General features: G+C 46.5%; 1 protein-coding gene across 1 annotated transcript in view; it reads right to left on the minus strand.

Moving 5' to 3' along the window:
* Window positions 1–20,286, minus strand: part of LOC144935788 (trypsin-like) — a 294,562-nt gene that overhangs the window by 106,095 nt on the left and 168,181 nt on the right. Inside the window, exon 4 of the mRNA XM_078862538.1 lies at window positions 6,185–6,232. Within this exon, the coding sequence (XP_078718664.1) occupies window positions 6,185–6,232 (48 nt within the window). The remainder of the gene's footprint in view (window positions 1–6,184; window positions 6,233–20,286) is intronic.

A 20,286-nucleotide genomic window follows, 5' to 3' on the forward strand; every position in this document is an offset into this window, starting at 1 on the left:
TTCCCTTAGCTGAATGAAAATGAACACGAACCAGTGAGAATGCATTCATCATTTCTAAAGCAAACAATCTGCATACATCTTCAAGTTCGCAGCCCATATAACCCCATGCGACTCTGCCAAAAATACAAAGAGGGCATGAGTGAGGACATCCTCCACGGAGCTCAATGACAAAATACAAACCTCGACGTCAAATTGTCTGATGTCATTTTCAAACAGGCCCTCATCCTCCTTCAGGACAAACTGCACTCCATTGGTGCTAAATACCTCATGTCTATGGGACTACCAACGCCCTACACGGACAACCTGCATGCCCTTGCTCAAGAGATCCTACGTTAAATATGCTATTATGCTTGACAGCTTCGTATACTTATTTAGGCAAATTAACCAAAGCTCATGCATGCACAAATTGAAGCCTACACGAAAATATTGAAACACATTGAGACTACAAATGGAGTCTTTTTTCCCTTGATTCACCTGGCAGTACTGGGAAGACCTTTCTTTTCGAACTGCTACTCGCTAACGCTCGCCAGAGAGAGAAAATTGCTCTTGCTGTGGCATCATCGGGGATTGCTGTGTCAGTTGATGTGTGTGTGTCAGTCGATGTGTGTGTGTTTGAGTCCATATGTGTGTGCGTTTAAGTCCATGTGTGTGTGTAAGTCCATGTGTGTCTGTGTATTTTTTTGCCTGGGCAATGCCAGATGTGTGCGTGTCAGTCCATGTGTGTGTCAGTCGCTGTGTGTGTGTTAGTCGATGTGTGTGCATGGCTCCATGTGAGTGTAAGTCACTGTGTGTGTGTCTATGTGTGCCAGTCGATGTGTGTGTGACTCCATATGTGTGTGTGTTAGTCCATGTGTGTGTGTGTAAGTCAATGTGTGTGTGTGTGTGAGTCGATATTTGCGTGTGAAACTTCATGTGTGTGTATCTAAAGTCCATGTCTGTGTGTCCATATGTGTATGTAGGCCAATGTGTGTGTGAGTTTATGTATGTGCGTGAGTCCATGTGTGTGTGTATAAGTCGATGTGTGTCCGTGGGTCCGTGTGTGTGTAAGTCCATGTGTGTGTCTCTTAGTTGATATGTGTGTGTGTAAGTCCATATGTGTGCTTAGGTCGATGTGTGTGTGAGAGTCTACGTATGTGTGTGTGTCGGTCGATATCTGTGTGTGTCTCAGTCGCTTTGTGTGTATTAGTCGATGTGTGTGTGTGTTAGTCGATGTGTGTGGATGGCTCCATGTCAGTGTGTAAGTCACTGTGTGTGTGTGTGTGTCTGTGTGTCAGTCTGTCGCTCCGCACGAAGCTTCAGGCCTTCTCGGCCACGGTCATTCCCTCCCTTCTCTACGCTTGCGAAACGTGGACCCCCCTAGTGGAGCATCTTCGCCGTTGGAAACATTTAGGCTGGCCTGCCTACAATCCATCCTGGGTTTAACCAGGCTGGATTGTGTGAGGAGCTCACAAGTCCTTAAAAGATCTGGGCAAAGTCCCATCAGTGAGCTCCTCCGGCAGGCAAGGCTGCATTGGCTGGGTCATGTAGCCCGCATGCCCAGCCACCGCATGCCTAAACAGCTTTTGTTCGGCCGGATTGAGGGGGCTAAACGGGCGCAGCATGGGCTAGAGAAGAGATGGAGTGATGTGGTACAGGAGGACGTGGAGCTGAGTGGACTTGCCGATGACTGGTACCAGCGGTGTCAAGATCGGCCTCAATGGAGGAGGCTCGTGAAGGACGCTACTGGGCAGTTGGAGGCAGTCGCCCTCCAACAACAACGGAGGGCGGAGGAGCGACGCTCACAACAACGAGCGGAGCGCCGGGTGGCTAAAGCACAGCAAGTTGGTACAGTAGGGGGCACAGGTGGTGCATCAGCCAGTCATCTCGGTCATCTCGGTCAGTCGACCCGTGGCACATGGGTCTGCCCCGTGACCTCCTGCCAGCGGGCGTTCGACACGTGGCCTCAAGGTGCACATGGCCTGGCACAAGCGTCGTGGTGACGTCACCGCCACTTAGTGGCGAATGGCGGTTGTTGTTGTTGTGTGTCAGTCGATCTGTGTGTGTGTACATCGATGTGTATGTGTATGTGAGTCCATATGTGTGTGTAAGCCTATGTGTGTGTCTTCGTAAATATGTGCTTAGGTCGATGTGTGTGTGATAGTCTACGTATGTGTGTGTAAGTCGATGTCTTTGTGTGTGTGGGTCAATGTCTGTGTGTGTCGGTCGATGTGTGTGTCTGTCTTTTTCGCCCGGGCAACGCTGGGTACTTACCGCTAGTGGGCTTTAAATTCAAACATATCAGGTGCCACGGTATTCCAGGAATTTGTGGGTTCGATCCCAACCCAGACGCTTGTACATTTGGAGTTTACATGTTTTTCCCATGGTTGCATGGATTTGTCTCCAGGTCTTTCGGTTTTTCCCTCCATATTTAGAAACATGCATCTGGAATATTTGGCTGTTATTCATTTCCACATAAGCCACTTCGTTTGGGCTCTCATTTGTGTACCAGGTCACTACTGCAAACGCGCTATATTAGCTTCGTGGGCCTTAAATTGTAAAATGAAAAAAGTTTAGTTTCAGTATCATTGTTACGTGGTTTTAAAACAAATTAATTTCCGTTTTCATTTTGAGTGTTGTATTGCAAGCGTAGAGCTACAGTAATTGGTAAATTCAAGTCATGCCGTAACACGATACATCTGTGTCCAGAGACGAGTGCTGCATTTATAACAGCTCTTTGTCTTGAGACACGAGCGTAGTTGCAGAGATAAGGCTTTGGTCTCTGTAAAATGTACTAGCTTAATGCATTTTCTTTGGGTCTTTCAGTAAAGCCACGTAGATAGATCAAATAAAAAATTATAAAAAAGCTTTAAGTCAAGATTTAAATTATGCATGTGGAGTGTTTTTATTTCACGCAGACAACTTATTTTTCTCCTGTGTCACTTTTTATTGAACAGAACTCCTCGCGTTCAACACCCCGTGACTCCGTCGCAACTCTCCCGCTTGCTCTGCTCGCCCACTTCGCTCATTTCGCTCTCTACCAGCCTCTCCACTGCTAGCCTGTTACCGTACACTCTGCTGGCCTCTCCAATGCTAGCCTGTTATCTCACTCTCCTAGCCTCGCCACTGCTTGCCTGCTCTCTTTCCTAGCCTCTCTACTGCTAGCCTGCCTGCCTGCCACGCTTCGCTCGCTTCGCTCTCTCCACTGCTGGCCTACCACTACACACTCTGGTAGCTTCCCACTGTACACACTGCTAGCCTCTCCACGGCTAGCCTCTACACTGCTAGCCTTCCGCTATATGCTCTGCTAGCTTCTCTACTGCTAGCCTTCCACTATACGCTCTGCTAACTGCTCCACTGCTAGCTATACTCTCTGCTAGCTTCTTACACTCAGGATTCCGCTAGCTTGTCTACTGCAAGCCTGTTCTACCCTCGTCTCTCCAACTAGGCCTCGGCAAGGTAAGGTAAATTACCTTTCTTACCGGGTAAAAGGGTAAAGGTTTCGACATGCCAAGGGGTAAGGTAAAGGGCAGGGTAAAGGTAGCTCAGAAGAATTGCCCGGTAGGGTAAAGGTAGCACGAATAATTACCCGGTAAATACTGTGCCTTGTTTACCGCTAAAAGCTCAGTGGCGCAGTCCGTGGCCTCAATTTTAAATTGCGATAATTGATGTCGGACCAGATGGAGACGGTCCACGTTCTTGAGGTAGAGGTACTAGAGGACGAGGTCGAGGATGCCAGCAACGACATTTTTGGGGTTGCTGCGAACAGCAATCGAAAGAGGCAGCGGCATGCGTTCCCGTGGGAGCACACGCACGATTGGATGGAGGGTGATCCCAATGTACAGCGTGCACTGCCGCAAGTAGTTTATACACCCACACGAACGCGTCGGGGTGGAAAGCCCACCTCAAGAAGCACAACGTGCTCGCCCCAGGCAGCGAGGTCGGGACGTCGGCGTCGGCTGCCTGAAGGTTCCGTCTAACTGGGCCGGAGCGGCGCAGGATCTTATTGCCTGTTGTTCGTCTGAGGACGATGGCAATGACGAACTTGATCAGGTTGTTGATGAGATCGCCATCGACCAAGACGACTGGAACTAGGAGGTTATGGAGGACGGTGTCGTCGACAGCCTCAACACCCAATTAGAGAGTATTCTATATGAATAAAGCGCTCTACCTAGCAGTTATCGTTATAAACCTTTTTCATGTGTTGTACCCCAGTAATTTCCCTGTAATCGGGTAATTTGTATGGGGTAAGGGTAAAAGTTAGGGTAAATGTAGGCTCGTTGCTTTTTACCTTTTACCTTTTACCTTACCTGCTAAAGGGTAAAAGGTAGGGTAGAGCGATTGTATTGTGGTAAGGTAAAAGGTAAGGTAAAGGTAGTCTTGTTTTTTTTACCGTTTAATTTCTACCTTACCTTGCCGAGGGCTATCTCCAACCTCGCTCTTGACTCCAGTGGGGGTTAAGCCATCACCGCTGGACAGGGCGAGAGGGGCCTTGGACTTCTCTCGTCTTTCCTCCTTACTCCGACCAACTCAACTCCCTCTCTCTCACGCTCCCGTATTTATCCCCCTCCTCATTCTCTCCTCGTTAATGAAGCTGGCGACGTCCCCATGACTTCCGCCGCTATCGCCTCAAACTCCCGCCAACCTGGCGCCTGTTCCGTGCCGCCTGCATTTGCAGCCAGCCAATCACCGCTATGCATCCTAATTGGCCGCCTGCATTTGCAGCCAGCCAATCACCGCCATGCATCTTACTTGACCGTCTCCTTTCCGTTGCTCCCTCTCGCCGCACCTGTTTCGTCCCGATGCGACCTCACTGTCTGCAACTCGCACGTGCGTGCACACAGCTCGTAAATGCACGCGAGCGTTATTCCACTACACTTGCATAGAGGAAATTAATTTCATCATTTGTAAGCTGCATTTTTAACAGATGACATCCGCCTAGGTCACTGTGAGTAGTTCAAAGCTAAAATATTAATGCAGGCATGGTACTTGATAATCTGGGGTAATTAACATTTCAAATTGCCACTTAATATTGAAATGTGCAATTTCACATTGCTGGGTTTTGACTATTAACACAGAAACAGCATTTGTATCAGTAGTATGGGTTGTTTAAACTACTGTACCTTGTTTATAATGATAAAACTACACATGGCTAGTTGAACACGTACGTTTTCGTGACCAATATTATCCATAATAGAAGTTTTTTTGGGTTAGATTGCGTAAATATAAATGTGTCGTTAAACCCGCCACCACCCGACACTGCTAATTAGTAAGGTTCGTCACGTAAACAAAACATGCCAATTCGTTACGAGTTCAGCCCACCAGTGTGTTAGACAGTAAACCCACAACATTTACAATTCGAGTACGACGTTTTGCCGGTAATTACAACCAGCATCATCAAGGCTACATCCAGATTTGTGGAGAAATCCTCCTGTTTCGGTCACATGGTTGTATACATTACATACATCGTTCTGACCAAGACATTAGCGATCAAAGGTACATCATTTCCTTGTGCTTTATAGGACTTGAAACAATGATTTCCTGAGACTGTAAATTATTAAGCATCATTTGCAATATATTTATTTGTGCAATTGCAATGCAAATATAATCCACGTGAAATTTCAATGCACTGCAATTGTAACGCATCACTAACACCACAGTAATTTTGTAGGTCACGTGTGGAGGGTTAAGGTGTGGGTACTCTCACCTCTTCCAAAGATGTCTGGCCAGAGTGGAAGAGTAGGCCAAGTACCCCCTAGAAAGGCTCTCTGAAAGTCTCTCCAGTGGAGGCCCTTCTGTCATGTTGGTGAGCCAGGTCACTCCGTATTTCTACTCCAATCGAATTTTTATCATCATTCTTTTGTTACATTTACTGTGGGAGCTACCCTGAAGCTTAACAAAAAAAAATACCGAAGACCGGGCCTCATGTACTCGTTATTTCACATTCAACCTCTGCTGAAGACGTAAAGCTCTGTAATATGTCCCTGCATTAAACGTGAAAAATATTAACAAAAAATTGTTTGTTATTGTGGCAATTCCACAATCTTAACATTTTTGCTGAACATCTCATTATCACAATGTTTTAATCGTCTGGAATATGTTTGCATGATATCACTCCCCACATGCTTTACAGAAGAAGAAAATCAGTGGAAGCTTGATATAAGCACACCTTATATAAAAAGTTATGTTTTAAGCAACACATGCTTACCTTCCACTTGTGCGGGGGATGGGTATGTGTGCTTATATCCAGATTCTCCTGCAAAGACATTAGAAATGGAGTTGCATGTGGTTTATTCATGTTACATGTGTTACATCTTACGAAATATTTCACCCTTCAGTCACAGATGTGCCCTTGAAATAACTGCCACAGTTTAAATTACTCAGAAGTCTTATAATTAACCAGCAATCCATCGCTAAAGATAGACATGCGTATGATATTTTCCATCTGCTAAATCTATGGTCTTTTTGTAACCGGTTTAATTGTGGCAGCGCCTTCGGGATGACTGGCGTTGTGGAGTGGTCTGAGGATATCCCTACGGGATAGTATAGATTGGTTCTATGCTTGTGTGCTAAGGGCTAGCGCTAAAGCTGTGGAAATGCAATTGAGGCCAATGGGTGGCAATGAGGTTGGGGATTGGGAAGTGTCCTCTAGCTCTCATTGTAAAATCTTACCACTGCTCATTTTCAACGGCTTCAACGACGCATTTGTGTTGAGGATCATAGTCATCTGGCTAAACGCATTGCGGCAACAACAGCCACCCCCGATGAGTGTTGAAATATAAGCGGTATTTCAAGAGCAATATTTCAAGAGCAGTGAGGCATAACTATTTTACGCGTACAGTGTTAGTAAAAATAGAGTGAGCGTCCGACCTGGTAAACGCTTTTTGTTGTCGAAGTGAGGTTATTTGGGCTTACGATGCTGCTACTTTTTCTCTGCAGCCATTGCACCACCATCTGCTAAATGATCCGTAAAATTGCAAATTGATCGAGAAGAAACTCGCTATCGGGGAAGCTCTACGTTTAATTATGAGAAGCGCGGTTTCCCTGCAATGGCGTCATTTCTTTAACGCAACCATTATTGTTGCTGGTGGTATGAATGGCTGCATGTGTCTACATCATTCATCTTGACAATCAGCATTGTATTTATAATGCAGTACACATGTAACAGAAGCGGTGGGGCGATGTGTGGCCGTAGTGGTTCACGCAATGCGTTGTGAACTCCGGCGGGAGATAAGTTGACATCTAAGGTGGTGCAGCGCGCCTGGAATCCAGCGCTGGTGGTTCACAATACCCTGGCTCGCCAGGAGATGGCAGTGCAGCGAGTGGATACGTCTCCATCCGTTTCCATCTGTATGGCGATATGGTGTCGCCCGGTTGCGTGCTCGTGCGTTTTTTCCTAGTGCTCTAGTTTCCTACCACACGTATAAACCACTCGTCATTGATTGGCAGAAAGGCTCCGATTAATTGGCTTTCATAGATAAATAAGTACATTAGTATTACTATTTATAAGTAAATGCTGCTCATTGCTGGTTCAATTAGAATGTTCTCGAGCTGTAACCGTTGCAAACGTTGTCTCAGTGTGTTTTAGCAAATTGTAAAAGTGATAATACTTCAGAAATATACCCCTCTCACTAATCTTAGTGTGGCTACTATGTAATATTTGATATTTAGTGCATGTTTAGTGCCCAGTATACATGTAAATGCTGTTTGTATAATGGTAGGTCAAACGTATTAATGAACCTTCAGCAGTCTGCTGTAATCTTTCTAATTGCAAGGCCTACTTTTTTTATCTTTGCTGCTTTAACTTTGAGTAATTTCAAACCGTACGGTACGATACCTTTTAACGTTTGGAAACTCTATAGCAGATAAAATAAAGAAACCTGTTCATGTAAGGATATTGATTTCTCAGTCTTCTGCCAGAAAATTGAGCCCAGTGATCATTAGAAACATGATGTACCCTTTAACTTTCATAAATAATTAACGTGCGTTTGTCCAGGTGGTATTTGATCATACTGGTATTTCTGCTGAGACTGAGCTTAGGTTTCGAAAACACTGCCAGATTAGTTTAACATGTGGTAGGCTTTGGCGACCAATATCATCCATAATATAGGTATTTTTCGGTTAGATAGCGTAAATATAAATGTTTGGATAAATCCGCCACCACCCGACACAGCCAATTAATAAGGTTTGTCATGTAAACGAAACATTACAATTCGTTACTAGTGTCAGGGATCTGCAAGCCATCTTCACGCACTCGCACCACGCAGACATGAAATCTCCGCACTCAACATAGCACGCACCAATCAAACGCACAGGAATACACTCGACGGGGGTCAAGGGTCAAAGGGCACTGACGTCACACGGACCCAACGTGCGAGGCGAGGATGTGTATTGGGAACGAGGGCGGAGATCGAGGGTTTAAAAGGGGCTGCGAGACGCATGTTCGGGGTTGGTTTTAGGAACGAGTGTGGCTGTGGGTTGAAGAATAAACCAGTGCGTAAACTAGTCTCCGACTCTTCACTAGTAACGAATTGAAATGTTTTGGAAGAGCAGGCTAAAGTTCCCTCTGGATGGGGCTCTCTAGCGCTCCCTATAGCAGATGCCTTTCAGTCAGGACTGTAGTTACATGAGCAAGAGTTTTCAGTATGTAATGATATGAGACGCGTGTTGTATGTACACCTCTGCGGGTTTTTTTATGAGCAGTGTTGTCTTCTGTGAAATTAAGGTTGGGGCGCCCAGAATCTGACCTGTAACCACGTCACCCTGAATTCATCTGATCTCGTCAGTCTCAGAAGTTGAGCAGGGTTCATCCTAGCCAGTGCTTGGATGAGTGAATACCAGGGCTGTAGGTGTGGGGCATCTGAACAAACTAAACACAAAAAGCAGTTCTAAGGATATGAGTTTTAAATCTAGATGTTAAATTGCATAGCGTGCAATACAGTGACGGTCTTTGTTCGATAACTAGGCAAAAGCTGCTGCAAGGGTGACCGGAGTTTGTGTAATGGTTTATGCTCATTGACGAGATCAGCAGTAATCGAGCCTCGTCAATACTATGCTACATGCCACCGTATTGGCAATGTCACTCCTAAATAGTGACCGAATGTGTCGCAGAGCCCCGATATGAAAATTGCAGGACCTGGCTATATTTGGCAGATGGTGATCAAACGGCATGTTCTGGTCGAGTATGGTGCTTGGGCCCTTCAGATGAGTAGAGAACTGAGTCCTGGAATCTGCGACCGTCACACCTGATCCTCACACGAAGCATCCCACTGCAAGATCCTCTTAAAAACGTTACTTGAGGGAAGAAATTACATTCTTCTTACTGCATTACAGGATAACACATTGTAAGACATACACCGTTTCATTGAAAATGTAATTGGACCCCTTTCTATTCATAGCTCAATCAAGAGGGGGCCCTTTAAAACAATCCAATTGTAATTTAACATAACTAGCGCTATGTAAATGCAGCTTCGGCAATGTAGTGTTACCTTTGCACTGCATGAGAGAGAAACAATTCGTTCATTTTCATTATTAAGTCGCATACAAAGACAGAGCTTCATCCCATCTCGGGGAACTTGGTACCAAGCGTCAAATCAGAGGCACGGCTGTCATCCAATTATTTTGAGCGCTTTATTTACAGCACCGAGGGTAACGGCGCTCACTTGGGCCTCGGTGGACTTTCAGTGACGGATGGAAAAGGGGCAGCCTCCGTAGCATAGTAATCAATGGTGAACACCTCAAGGTTGTGTAATGTATTAACGACGAGGTTTTATTTTACATTGTCACACACATTATTGTTTTTCCTCCCGTGCTTTAATTTGTTCTCGTAACATCGCTATTGTATGTTTCCAGCCATTTTAAATCCACCAAGAGATGAAGGCCTTCCACAAGGCATGTCATATAATGGATTTATATTTTTTAGTTTTGACCATACTTCATCACGCTGGTCGGTGAAGTGGGAGAGGGCAGGATAGGTTCTGATGTTACTCGCCACTGACATCAGCCGTGACGAGGAATCAAACTCGGGTCACCGGGTTTATATTATACGAAACAATCTATCTTTTTTTACCAGGTTGTGGCCACTGAACTATATAGCTCCTTTTTAGAAGTGACCTGGCCACAAATAATAGCTCAACGAAGTTGCTATTGAAGTGGCAATTTATAGCAGCGAAAATTCTCTAAATGCATGTTTCTAAATGTGAAGGGAAAAACGGCGACCATGGAGAGTGAGAAAATGCTCAATCAAAATACAGTATACAGCAGACGTCAGGGTCGGGAACGAAGCCACGACCTTCCGCATAACAGACGAGGTAGTTCACATCTCGCCACCGTGGCGCCTGATATGGCGGTGCATTAACCGCCATACCACCGCTTCTCACTCTACTACAGTATACTATGCATCACTTTTCAAAGGGGATATGGGTTGTTGGCGGTGCTCTATTCTGACCTGATGCCACGTGTTGTGAGCTGCAGAGAGTTGGTGATTGACATAGCCACTGCGAAATACAACGGGGAGGAAAGAGATTGCCGGTGATGAAGCACAGACACAGAGACAGGCAGTCCCATCACTTATGACCCGGGTGAGAGCCCATTGAGACCAAAAGTATATTTTTCAAAGGAGGCTGAAATAAATAAATAACAGCATACAAAACAACAGCAAAAAGAAACACAAACCCAAAAAACTAAATTATTTACATGGCAACGAATACGTACTTACTGTACATTGCTCGTGACAGCAGTTTAAGATGTTTAATGCGCTATGCATTTATACTGATGTCATAGAAATGAAAAAAGATATCTTATTTCTTTACATGTATAATTTGCATCACATTTCTAAAATACCACTTTGTTTATGTAAAGAACGACAACAAAACTAACCGAATTAAAAATAAACCTACGTTTGTTATTGCTGTTTTGAGGCCATCCTGAATTAATGTACAAAGCCTCCAATTAAAAGGAGCAATATGCTTGCGTGTAATAAGAAACCAATATTCTTTTTTATGAGACTCTCATAAGTATTGTATAAAATCTTATATGAATTTCGCATTCCTAGGGGGGGGGTCTTGTATTTTTTTTATATATTTGTATATACAATAAATGTAAGTCATTTGGTACAGAGCCACATGGACCCAAGTCCACATCGTAACATTTTACAATAATTACTCTATTAAATGGTTGTCAGAATTGTGCCAAAGTCACTTAAAAGCGACGTTTGCCCAACACGCACGCAATCCCGCAGCCTTCAGGCCATTAGTGTCCCGCTGACGGCAGGCAGCTCATCGGCCACGGTCCCCTTCTTGCCCTTCGCCACCTCAAGGGGCGACCCGGGACTGGAGTCGGCTCCTGGAACATGAGTGGCAGCGACGTGCGAAGCGACCTCAGAGAGGAACGCCTACCGCGCGAGTCGGGCGAATCGCCCCTCGTGACAGCAAGAGATTATTGCGGCTTTGGGTAAAAATTGACGTTTGCAACTTTTTTGTGAAGTTAATTCTCGAGTGAAGCCAAGCTGCAGACGACCTTCCGTCTCAAATCAACATTTTCAGCAGAGAGTTAACGTTAGAACTGGCTCAGCGGTAGAGCGGGCAGGCTCGCATTCAGAAGGTTGCGAGTTCAAATCCTGCTGGGAGGTTCACCCAGCCCATCATTCCTCCGGGGTCGATACAATGAGTAACCATTAGTCCACAGTGGTTGTCCTCCGATAGACCCCACCTCAGCAATGTGGATTTCAACCACTGGCTCAGGGTAGAAAACAGCGGAAGAGCAAATTTAAGCAGCAAATCTATTTGACTAATGTTCTGAAAAACAGTTGTAAGCATTTGATGAAGTATTACAGTTATCGGAAATCCTGTGCGCATGTAATAAGATACTTGCTGTTATGACCGCATGTTGCATCTGAATGAAACATGTGCAGATGTCATCTATATGTCAGCTTCTAGAGGGTAAAGTGCTGATTAGGTTGTGATTTATTTAACAATGTATTTCTTAAATTACAAAACATGAGCCGATGTTTTTTTCCACTCGTTTATTTCCATTACATAATGTACACTGCACTTTGATCATGTAATTTGTCATTAATGAAACAAAAAAGAAGAACATGATAAATAGATATGTATTCTTTTGGCATAAATGTGTAATAAAGGACTCTGAGCCGATGTTGTTTTCCGTGTCCTTTATTGGGTTCTTGCTCGCACCCCGCGATGTCTCCGCTCCGACCCGCACCTTCTCCGCCTCGTGCCTCCGCACGTCGCCTGAGTCCTCCGCTCCCGCTCTCTCTCTCTGCAGCCACCTCGCTGCTCGTGTGCTCCGCACACTCAGCAGCCACTCTGCTGCTCCGTGTGCTCCCGCACACTCTGCAGACACCCCCGCTGCTCCACGAACACCGCTGGCCGACGGTGCCATGACTCCTGCCTCGTGACAATCGCGCCACTCCTCGCCAGCACTCCGCGTGGCCTCTCCCTTCTCTATTCTGTCTCTACTCCCGATCCCCTTCCGGTTCTCCCCTTATATCCTCCCTCTCACGTGACCCTGACTCCTCCTCCTCCGCACGTGACCTTGACTCCGCCCACACTCACGTGACCCTGTCCTTGCTCGCATGACATGACCCTCCCCTGTGTAGAAAACCCCAGCCGTCCCCGGCTGCAACAGAGAAAAATAATGCGAGCAAAAGTCCAGCAACAGACATAACAAGACAACGGAGATTATAACAACAACAACAACACAACAACAACAACAATAAATAGCACAATTAACGAAAAGAAAGGGACTTGGAACGCGTGCGGGTCGCCGGCCCGTCCTGAACAGGGGGCGGCCCCCACATAGACCGTAACCGCGACAGGATTTTAGGAGTGGCGGGATCGGAACCGCCCGCCGCTGTTGGAGTCCCGCCAATGTCAGAGTCCCGTACCCCCGGGAGACCCGTCGCCGGGGTCTCCAGCAAATGCGTCCGCGGCGGGGTTGGAGGGGCGGCGGGGCCAAGTGTCCCCATCGCCGTGGTAGGCCCACCCGGAGCAGAACTCACCGTCTCCGTCCATATTACGGCTGGTCCGTCTGTCGTGGGTGGTCCTTCCCTGTCGCGTCCGTGACCGAGGCCTCCTGCTGGGGCGGCTGTCGAACGCGAGCCCAGCATTCCCTGGCGAAGTGGCCTTTACGGCCGCAGCGGAAACATGCCAGATTGGCTCGCCGTGCAGCACCCCCTCTGTCTTGTCGCTCCCGCGCCGGCGGCCCTGGTCGCAACCCCGCTCCCCCCCAAGTCGGCCACTGGGTCGATGCCGCCGTCAGCTCCTCAGGACCCCTCTCGTCCCGAACGTAGACGGATTCCTTCGGGACCCCTCCTGTTGCACCGCCGTCGACTGTGGGGCTCCTTGTCCACGCCGTCACCTGTTTCTACCGGCGAAGATTGAATTGGGCATCCAGGCACTTGGCCGCCGTCCGGGACGTCAACTTATCGTGGCCGCACACGGGCATGGGGATGCCCAAATCCCGGGATAACTCCAACATTTTGCCCAGTATCAAGGGTTCCAACAAATCGGGCTCAGTCTCTGGATATGCGGCCATTGCTAACTCTATCACCGCGCCCCGGAATGCCACCGGCGATTCTTCAGGTGCCCGTTGCCGCTGCACGAACCTGCGGTGTGCATCGTCCGGGGGCTCGTACGCCTCCGCCATTTCCTCAAAGACCCCCTGTAGCGTCGTCTTCTTAGCGGCTTTGATGGAGCGAAAGAACCGGACGGACTCGTCGTCAAGAACCGTTGGCAAGACCTCCAAAGCCTCCGCATCAGTCCATTTAGCGGATCGTACCGCCGCTTGAAAACGGCAGACGAATGCACTCCAATCCCCACCAATGGAGAACTCTTTCACAGTCGTCAGACACTGGCTGCGGGTCCCCAAGCCGCCTTCATTCGCCGAAGATGTCCCATTCGGTAGCGACAAGATGGCGTCACGTTGCAACGTGTTCAAAATGGCGGCTCCCCGTCGTTCGTCTCCGACCACGCCCAAGATGGCGGCCCCGTGCAGCGTGGCGGAGAGGGCTGGAAGCGACGACAAGGCCCCACTCGGCTGCCCTCTGCTCGGGCTCCCCGGACTTGTCGTGGACGTCACCAGGGTGCAAAGCTGAGTTAAAACAGCCTTCAGCGACTCGAGTTGGGCCGCCACGTGTCGCCACCCTTCCTCGGCGCCCACCCCCGGAGACGGTCCCGCTGCGCCGGCGACATCCTGCACTCTCGGCGCGTCGCCCGTCCCTGTCTCGCCTCTGCCTTCCATTGTTGGTAGCGCCACCACCGGAGAAAGGTCGTCGTCTTCTTCAGAAGATGGCGCAGAAGATGGTGCAGGTATGGCCTTTCTTCTGAGCTGTTTCGACATGTCTCACTTCTGACCCCAGTGTAATAAAGGACTCTCAGCCGATGTTGTTCTTTGTGTCCTTTATTGGGTTCTTGCTCGCACCCCGCGATATCTCCGCTCCGACCCGCACCTTCTCCGCCTCGTGCCTCCGCACGTCGTCTGAGTCCTCCGCTCCCGCTCTCTCTGCAGCCACCCCGCTGCTGGTGTGCTCCACACACTCCGCAGCCCCCTTGCTGCTCCGTGTGACTCCGCACACCCAGCAGCCACCTTGCTGCTCCGTGTGCTCCCGCACACTCTGCAGACACCCCCGCTGCTCCACGAACACCGCTGGCCGACGGTGCCATGACTCCTGCCTCGTGGCAATCGCGCCACTCCTCGCCAGCACTCCGCGTGGCCTCTCCCTTCTCTATTCTGTCTCTACTCCCGATCCCCTTCCGGTTCTCCCCTTATATCCTCCCTCTCACGTGACCCTGACTCCTCCTCCTCCGCACGTGACCCTGACTCCGCCCACACTCACGTGACCCTGTCCTTGCTCGCATTACAAATGTAATGTCTACCATTTCATGGATGTTTGTGTGTACATGCATACTATGCTATGCATGCATGGCGGTAGTGTAGTGATTAGTCCACTGCGCTACAAACCCGGCCACCTGAGTTCAATTACCGCTCACGACCAATAATAGGGCCTCCCCTTGGGTCAACTCACCCTCACATGAGTAGTTCGTTCAATGTGTACATCAGCATTGGGGGAGACAAAGGCAGCCAGGCGTGGTGTTGGCAACTCACCCCCATGTGTGCCGTGCCGGCCTTAATAGGTATTACATCGTTACATGCACAGTAAATATGATATATACACAAAGGAGATATTAAAGTCTCTAAATATGACATGTTTAAACCTGTAATTGCACAATTATGAATGAAATTGCAATGATTGTCTCTGACGAGAAATGTGTTAGTGCAGAGAGCACTGTGCCTTTTCGGAACGCCGTTAACTTTAAAATGTTACATACCGAAATAGCAGTAATCTGGGTGTGCCTTAGTCATCGCTTGTGGCCTATCTTTAGGCATCTGTGGAGGCATGTAATCGAGAGCCATCGCGTGCCATTCAATATCCATCACGTGTGCGCAGCAGAATGGACATTGAATGACGCGCAATGATACGGTATCACGATGTAACATGACATGAGCTGACCATCTGATTGTTGGCAGTGTGTGCATTCAAATACAAACTGTGTTTATCGATATGTAAAGAAATTACACTATCGTGATTATATTAGTTGCCTTTATATGAATTTGTTTCATATGAACTCTGTGTGCAGTGAAACACAATCTGCATCAATTTGGGGACTGCTATTGGTAAATGCAACTATCTGCAGCTATGAGAATAACTACTGTATTAGTATTCACGCATAAATGTGAACGCAATTATCCTTTATGGTACAAACCTACACACATAATATGATGAATGTAGTCTTCCCATGAGACCACTTTTGGGTGACAATCTGCAGGTATTTGCTGCTAATGAGCTGAGGTGTTCACGACTTGTGGCTGGCTCCTCCTATTCACGGATACGTGTGGATAATTAGGACTGCATTGTCATCACTTCTGGGTGACTCCCATTAATCCCCTTAAAGATGCAGACACGGCAAAGAATACAACTGCTGATAGTATAGAGATGTTGTTGCTGTTTGACCGGGACTCACAGATAATAGGGCAACAAATAAGAGGATTCCCCCCTGTTTTTGTACGTGACATTTAGTAAGGACCGTCGGCGCTGTGTTGAGGACAGGGCCTTGAGTTCGGTTTCCCAGCCTGAGCTAATGTCAGTGATGAGTCCCCTCCCTCTGCCCCCATCCACCAAACCGCAATGATTAGTGCGGCAAAAAAATACATGGTCACACAACCCCACGATCAGCAGTGGATTGACAAAATCACTGTGTTTACAATTATCACTGTATGAGAATAGGTTTTCCCCTTTTATCTTGCAACAAAACAGGTGTAAAGTTGTTAAAACACCAAACTGAAACCTTTTACAAGGAATCATGTCTGCATTAACCACAATACTTGTGGTCAAAATGCAAACAAAAAACATATTCTGATAATATATGCATTGTCTTTGAAACTGATTGGTCCACACCAGAGACAGCTTTCTTTCGAGCCTCGTCTCAAACAGTGTTAGACCAGAGGACGCCAAAAGGCGTACAGCCCAAAGACAACGCACTATCAGAGTAATGAGAGCTCGGGGTGAGCAGCTACATCATGGGACCTCCTTTGCCAGTACCAAAATATGAGAATAGGTTTTTCCCCTTTTATCTGGCCACAATTATCATTGTAATTGGCATTAATGGATTATCTCTCCTAGCCACAATTTGAATTGAATGGTCACAATTTCGGGGTCCCAATTTCAGTAAAGAATCAATTATTTTTTGCGTCGTATTGTACCGTTAATATTATGTCTTGTTTGCTCCTTTAACCTAAATGGAGCATTTGCATGCGAGTTTATTTCTCAAATGCACGATTCGACCGTGAGCAAAAACATAACCGTCGTGTACTACAGCATATGGTACATTGATTGTCAACATTACATCTTCGTTTGACCTTGTCACGTGCACTGTACTGAAAGAACCACAAAAGAAGCACTGTCCTTACGTGGAATCTTATTCTCGGGTAATTTTCTGACATAGGGTAGTGCAATGCTCGCTGCAAGCCATCTGAATGCAATTTTCCGTGTCTAACTTGCGCAATGATTATAGCGCAAGTGGGGTAATATGTATGAGGGGGGAGGGGAAACCAACGAGGCAATGTTAAAGAAGTGAATTTCTCGTGAAAAATCACATCTCATTGGAAATTATTTGAAAAAGCCAACTGCTAACAACTGTCATAATTTTCAGGTTTCGATTGTATTTCGTTTCGTGAAAAACTACGCGATTTTTTATCACCGGGAAAGAGACGCTTCCAATTCTCAGAAATGTCAAGAATACCTGTCACCATGTGGTCCATTCAGACACTGAAATATATCCCAGAGCAGAGCCTTGGCAGTAGATATCCTGCTGACAGATGAGTTTGGAGGGTCATCTAAAGTGCAACAAAGTGACGACACTCCTGCAACATTCATATTTAGAATTCGTATTGATTTTTGTAACCTTCTTCGTCTTATTCGTTTTTTATTTAGGTCTTATCCGTACAAATCTTCTGGGCAATACATTCTCTGAGATCACTCACAGCCCAATGCTATCTTATATATATGGACAGCATACGTTGGAAATAATGTACGAATAAAGTCCATTATTTCATGTCTTGATGAACAAAAAACTTTAATCTGAGACAGAACATATCTAAACTTGAAACGATAATACCAATTACAATTATTTATCCGGGAAAAGCCTCACGTCAGGTAAGCCTCCAGGTTATTTTCCAGAATCGTATTGCATTGGGATGTTCCGTTCAACACCATAAATGAGCGTATGGCTTTATGTGGCAGGAAACTGGAGACATCCAGAGATAATTTAAACATATGAAGATTGGGTAACACTCAACACGGGCATCTCACGGTAATTCTGATGCCCCACGCATACAATGGCTCTCAATCAATGAATCAAATGTTTTAATGTATTTCAACATGAGCCCGTTACAGAGCACAAGCCGCGACGTGGGGAAGGGGGCACGGAAACTCCACGGACAGAAGTCACCAACTGCGCTCCTGGGTTTAGAGGAGGGGAGACGTTGGGCTCGCTGGTCCCTACCAGGTGGGGCTTGCGAGTTGGGTAAATGGACGTTCATATGAGGAGGGGAAGGCAAGGGAGGACGAAATTAAGTGAGGGGGTAAAGGGGACCGGGAGAAGGAGGGGGGAAGGAAAGGGGGGGCAATCCAAGATTTTTTTACGTGCACCATATTTAGAAAAAAATCTGACATCACATTTTTTACTAATGTTATTTTACCAGGTAGGGCCTACTGAGTTATATAGCTTCGTTTTCAGAAGCGACCTGGTCGCAAATTAAAGTCCAATGAAGTGACTTATCACGTTTTATAGCAGCGAGATACTCCAAACGCATGTTTCTAAATGTGGAGGGAAAATCAGAGGACCCGGAGAAAAATCTGCACGACCACGAGGAGAGAGACACGCAATTTCCAAATATACAGCAGGCACCAGGGTCGGGATCGAACTCACCGCCTCCTGTATACCGGGCGAGGTAGTTAACATCAATGGAAGCGTGGACGGAACAGAGAAAAAATAACGCCCTGGTGGGGGTCAACCATACAATTATTTTTTTGACTAATTTATTTTTATTTACCAGGTAAGGCCCACTGAGCTATTAAGATGTTTTTTTTCAGAAGCGACCTGGCAGAAAATTATAGCTCAACAGAGTGGCTCATCGTGTGAAAGTGTAACGCAGGCAAATGCTCTAAACTCGTGTTTTTAAATGTGGAGAGAATAAGTAATATTTAAAAATACTTTTTAAAAAACACGCTTTAATGAAATGTAGCGTACGAGTAATGGCAGAACTCCACGACTCCAGGAAGTGGCCCCGATGCTTGCCATAACGTAAGGGAACGTTGTGATTTACAGCCAACGTCAGTTGAACGTGGACAATTAGACCCAAGGCGAAACATAACATATAAAAAGATGGTTTCAATTGTTTTTTTTCTATGATAGAATATAGTGTTGTCATCAGTATGATATAAGTATACCAAGTTTGCAATCGATACCACATTGGGAAGTGGGTTAAAATCGAGTTACAAGATTTGAGGATACAACAACAGACAGAGTTAAATAAAAGCTTGTAATAATAAAAACCGGAGGACTCGGAGAAAAATCTACAGGCGGAACATGCAAGCTCCAAATATAGAGCAGGCGTCAGTCGGGATCGAACCCACAATCTCCTGCATACCAGGCGAGGCAGATAACATATCGCCACCATGGCGCCCAATTAAATAGACTGACCCCTGCTTCACCTGAGAGATATGGTGAAATTGAGCACATTTAAGGAGCTTCGAAAACCTGTTGGATTTTGTTTTAAAAATACATTTATGTGACATTTGTAGACTAGCCCACTGACCAAAGGAATCCAGACATTTTGCGCCTTCAAAGTGCTGGCCTTGGAGTAACCCTCTATAACTACAAACAAGGAACACCAATGTAATCTACAAAAGAGCTTACACAGATAAAGCCAACAGCCATTGTTGAGCTATTTGAGAGATAAGGGGAATTGCCACAATGCGGAACAACATCTTACAAAGCGTAAGGGAGAAGCCACTGAAATAAAAACCTGCATTCGGCAACGGCAGCTGAGAGGGGTACATGTGCTGCATGTGCCTGCACAGAGAGTTGCTGTGGCCAGATGAGGGCCTTTCTCCTGACAAGTCAACACCCTACGCAGTGGCAGCTGCTGCTGGTGCCAGGCCCCACTTGTGACAACATATACAACCTTAATCACTTGCTTGCTCATTACAGTGCTGTATACCCCCCCCCTTCCCCCAACGCCCCCCTCCCCCCCCCTTCATTGGCTTCAAAGCCCCACCAAGACACCGGCTGCCGCTAACTCGGAGTGGAGTTGTCCAAAAAAACACAGAGGTTCTTTCTTCACCAAAAAGCTCCACGTGTTCCACGTCTGCTGTCGAAGACAAAATGCTCTGAACAAAGCCCATGGACGGCTAAAATGTGTTGTAGAAACCTGTGTGCATATGTTAAGCCTTCTGTGCTGGCTTTTGAAAAGGCAGATGACGCATTTTTTTTGATTGAAGGAGTTTGACCTGCCTATCTCCACATGAATTATACACAATGCATTATAGTTGGGTTTTTTTTTTTTACCAAAATAGCCCTGGATGCATTTCAGCTTCTTCCAATTGTATGAATGTTTTGCAAATTTACTAAATTATCGATCACTTTGAGAGAAAGAAAGTGTTATAACGAGCTCAAGTTCAGATGTCTATTAAGAATTTATGCCAGAAATGTTTATAGCTGTTTGACCGTA

Source organism: Lampetra fluviatilis, chromosome 14, assembly GCF_964198595.1.
Source record: "Lampetra fluviatilis chromosome 14, kcLamFluv1.1, whole genome shotgun sequence".
Classification (NCBI taxonomy): Eukaryota; Metazoa; Chordata; class Hyperoartia; order Petromyzontiformes; family Petromyzontidae; genus Lampetra; species Lampetra fluviatilis.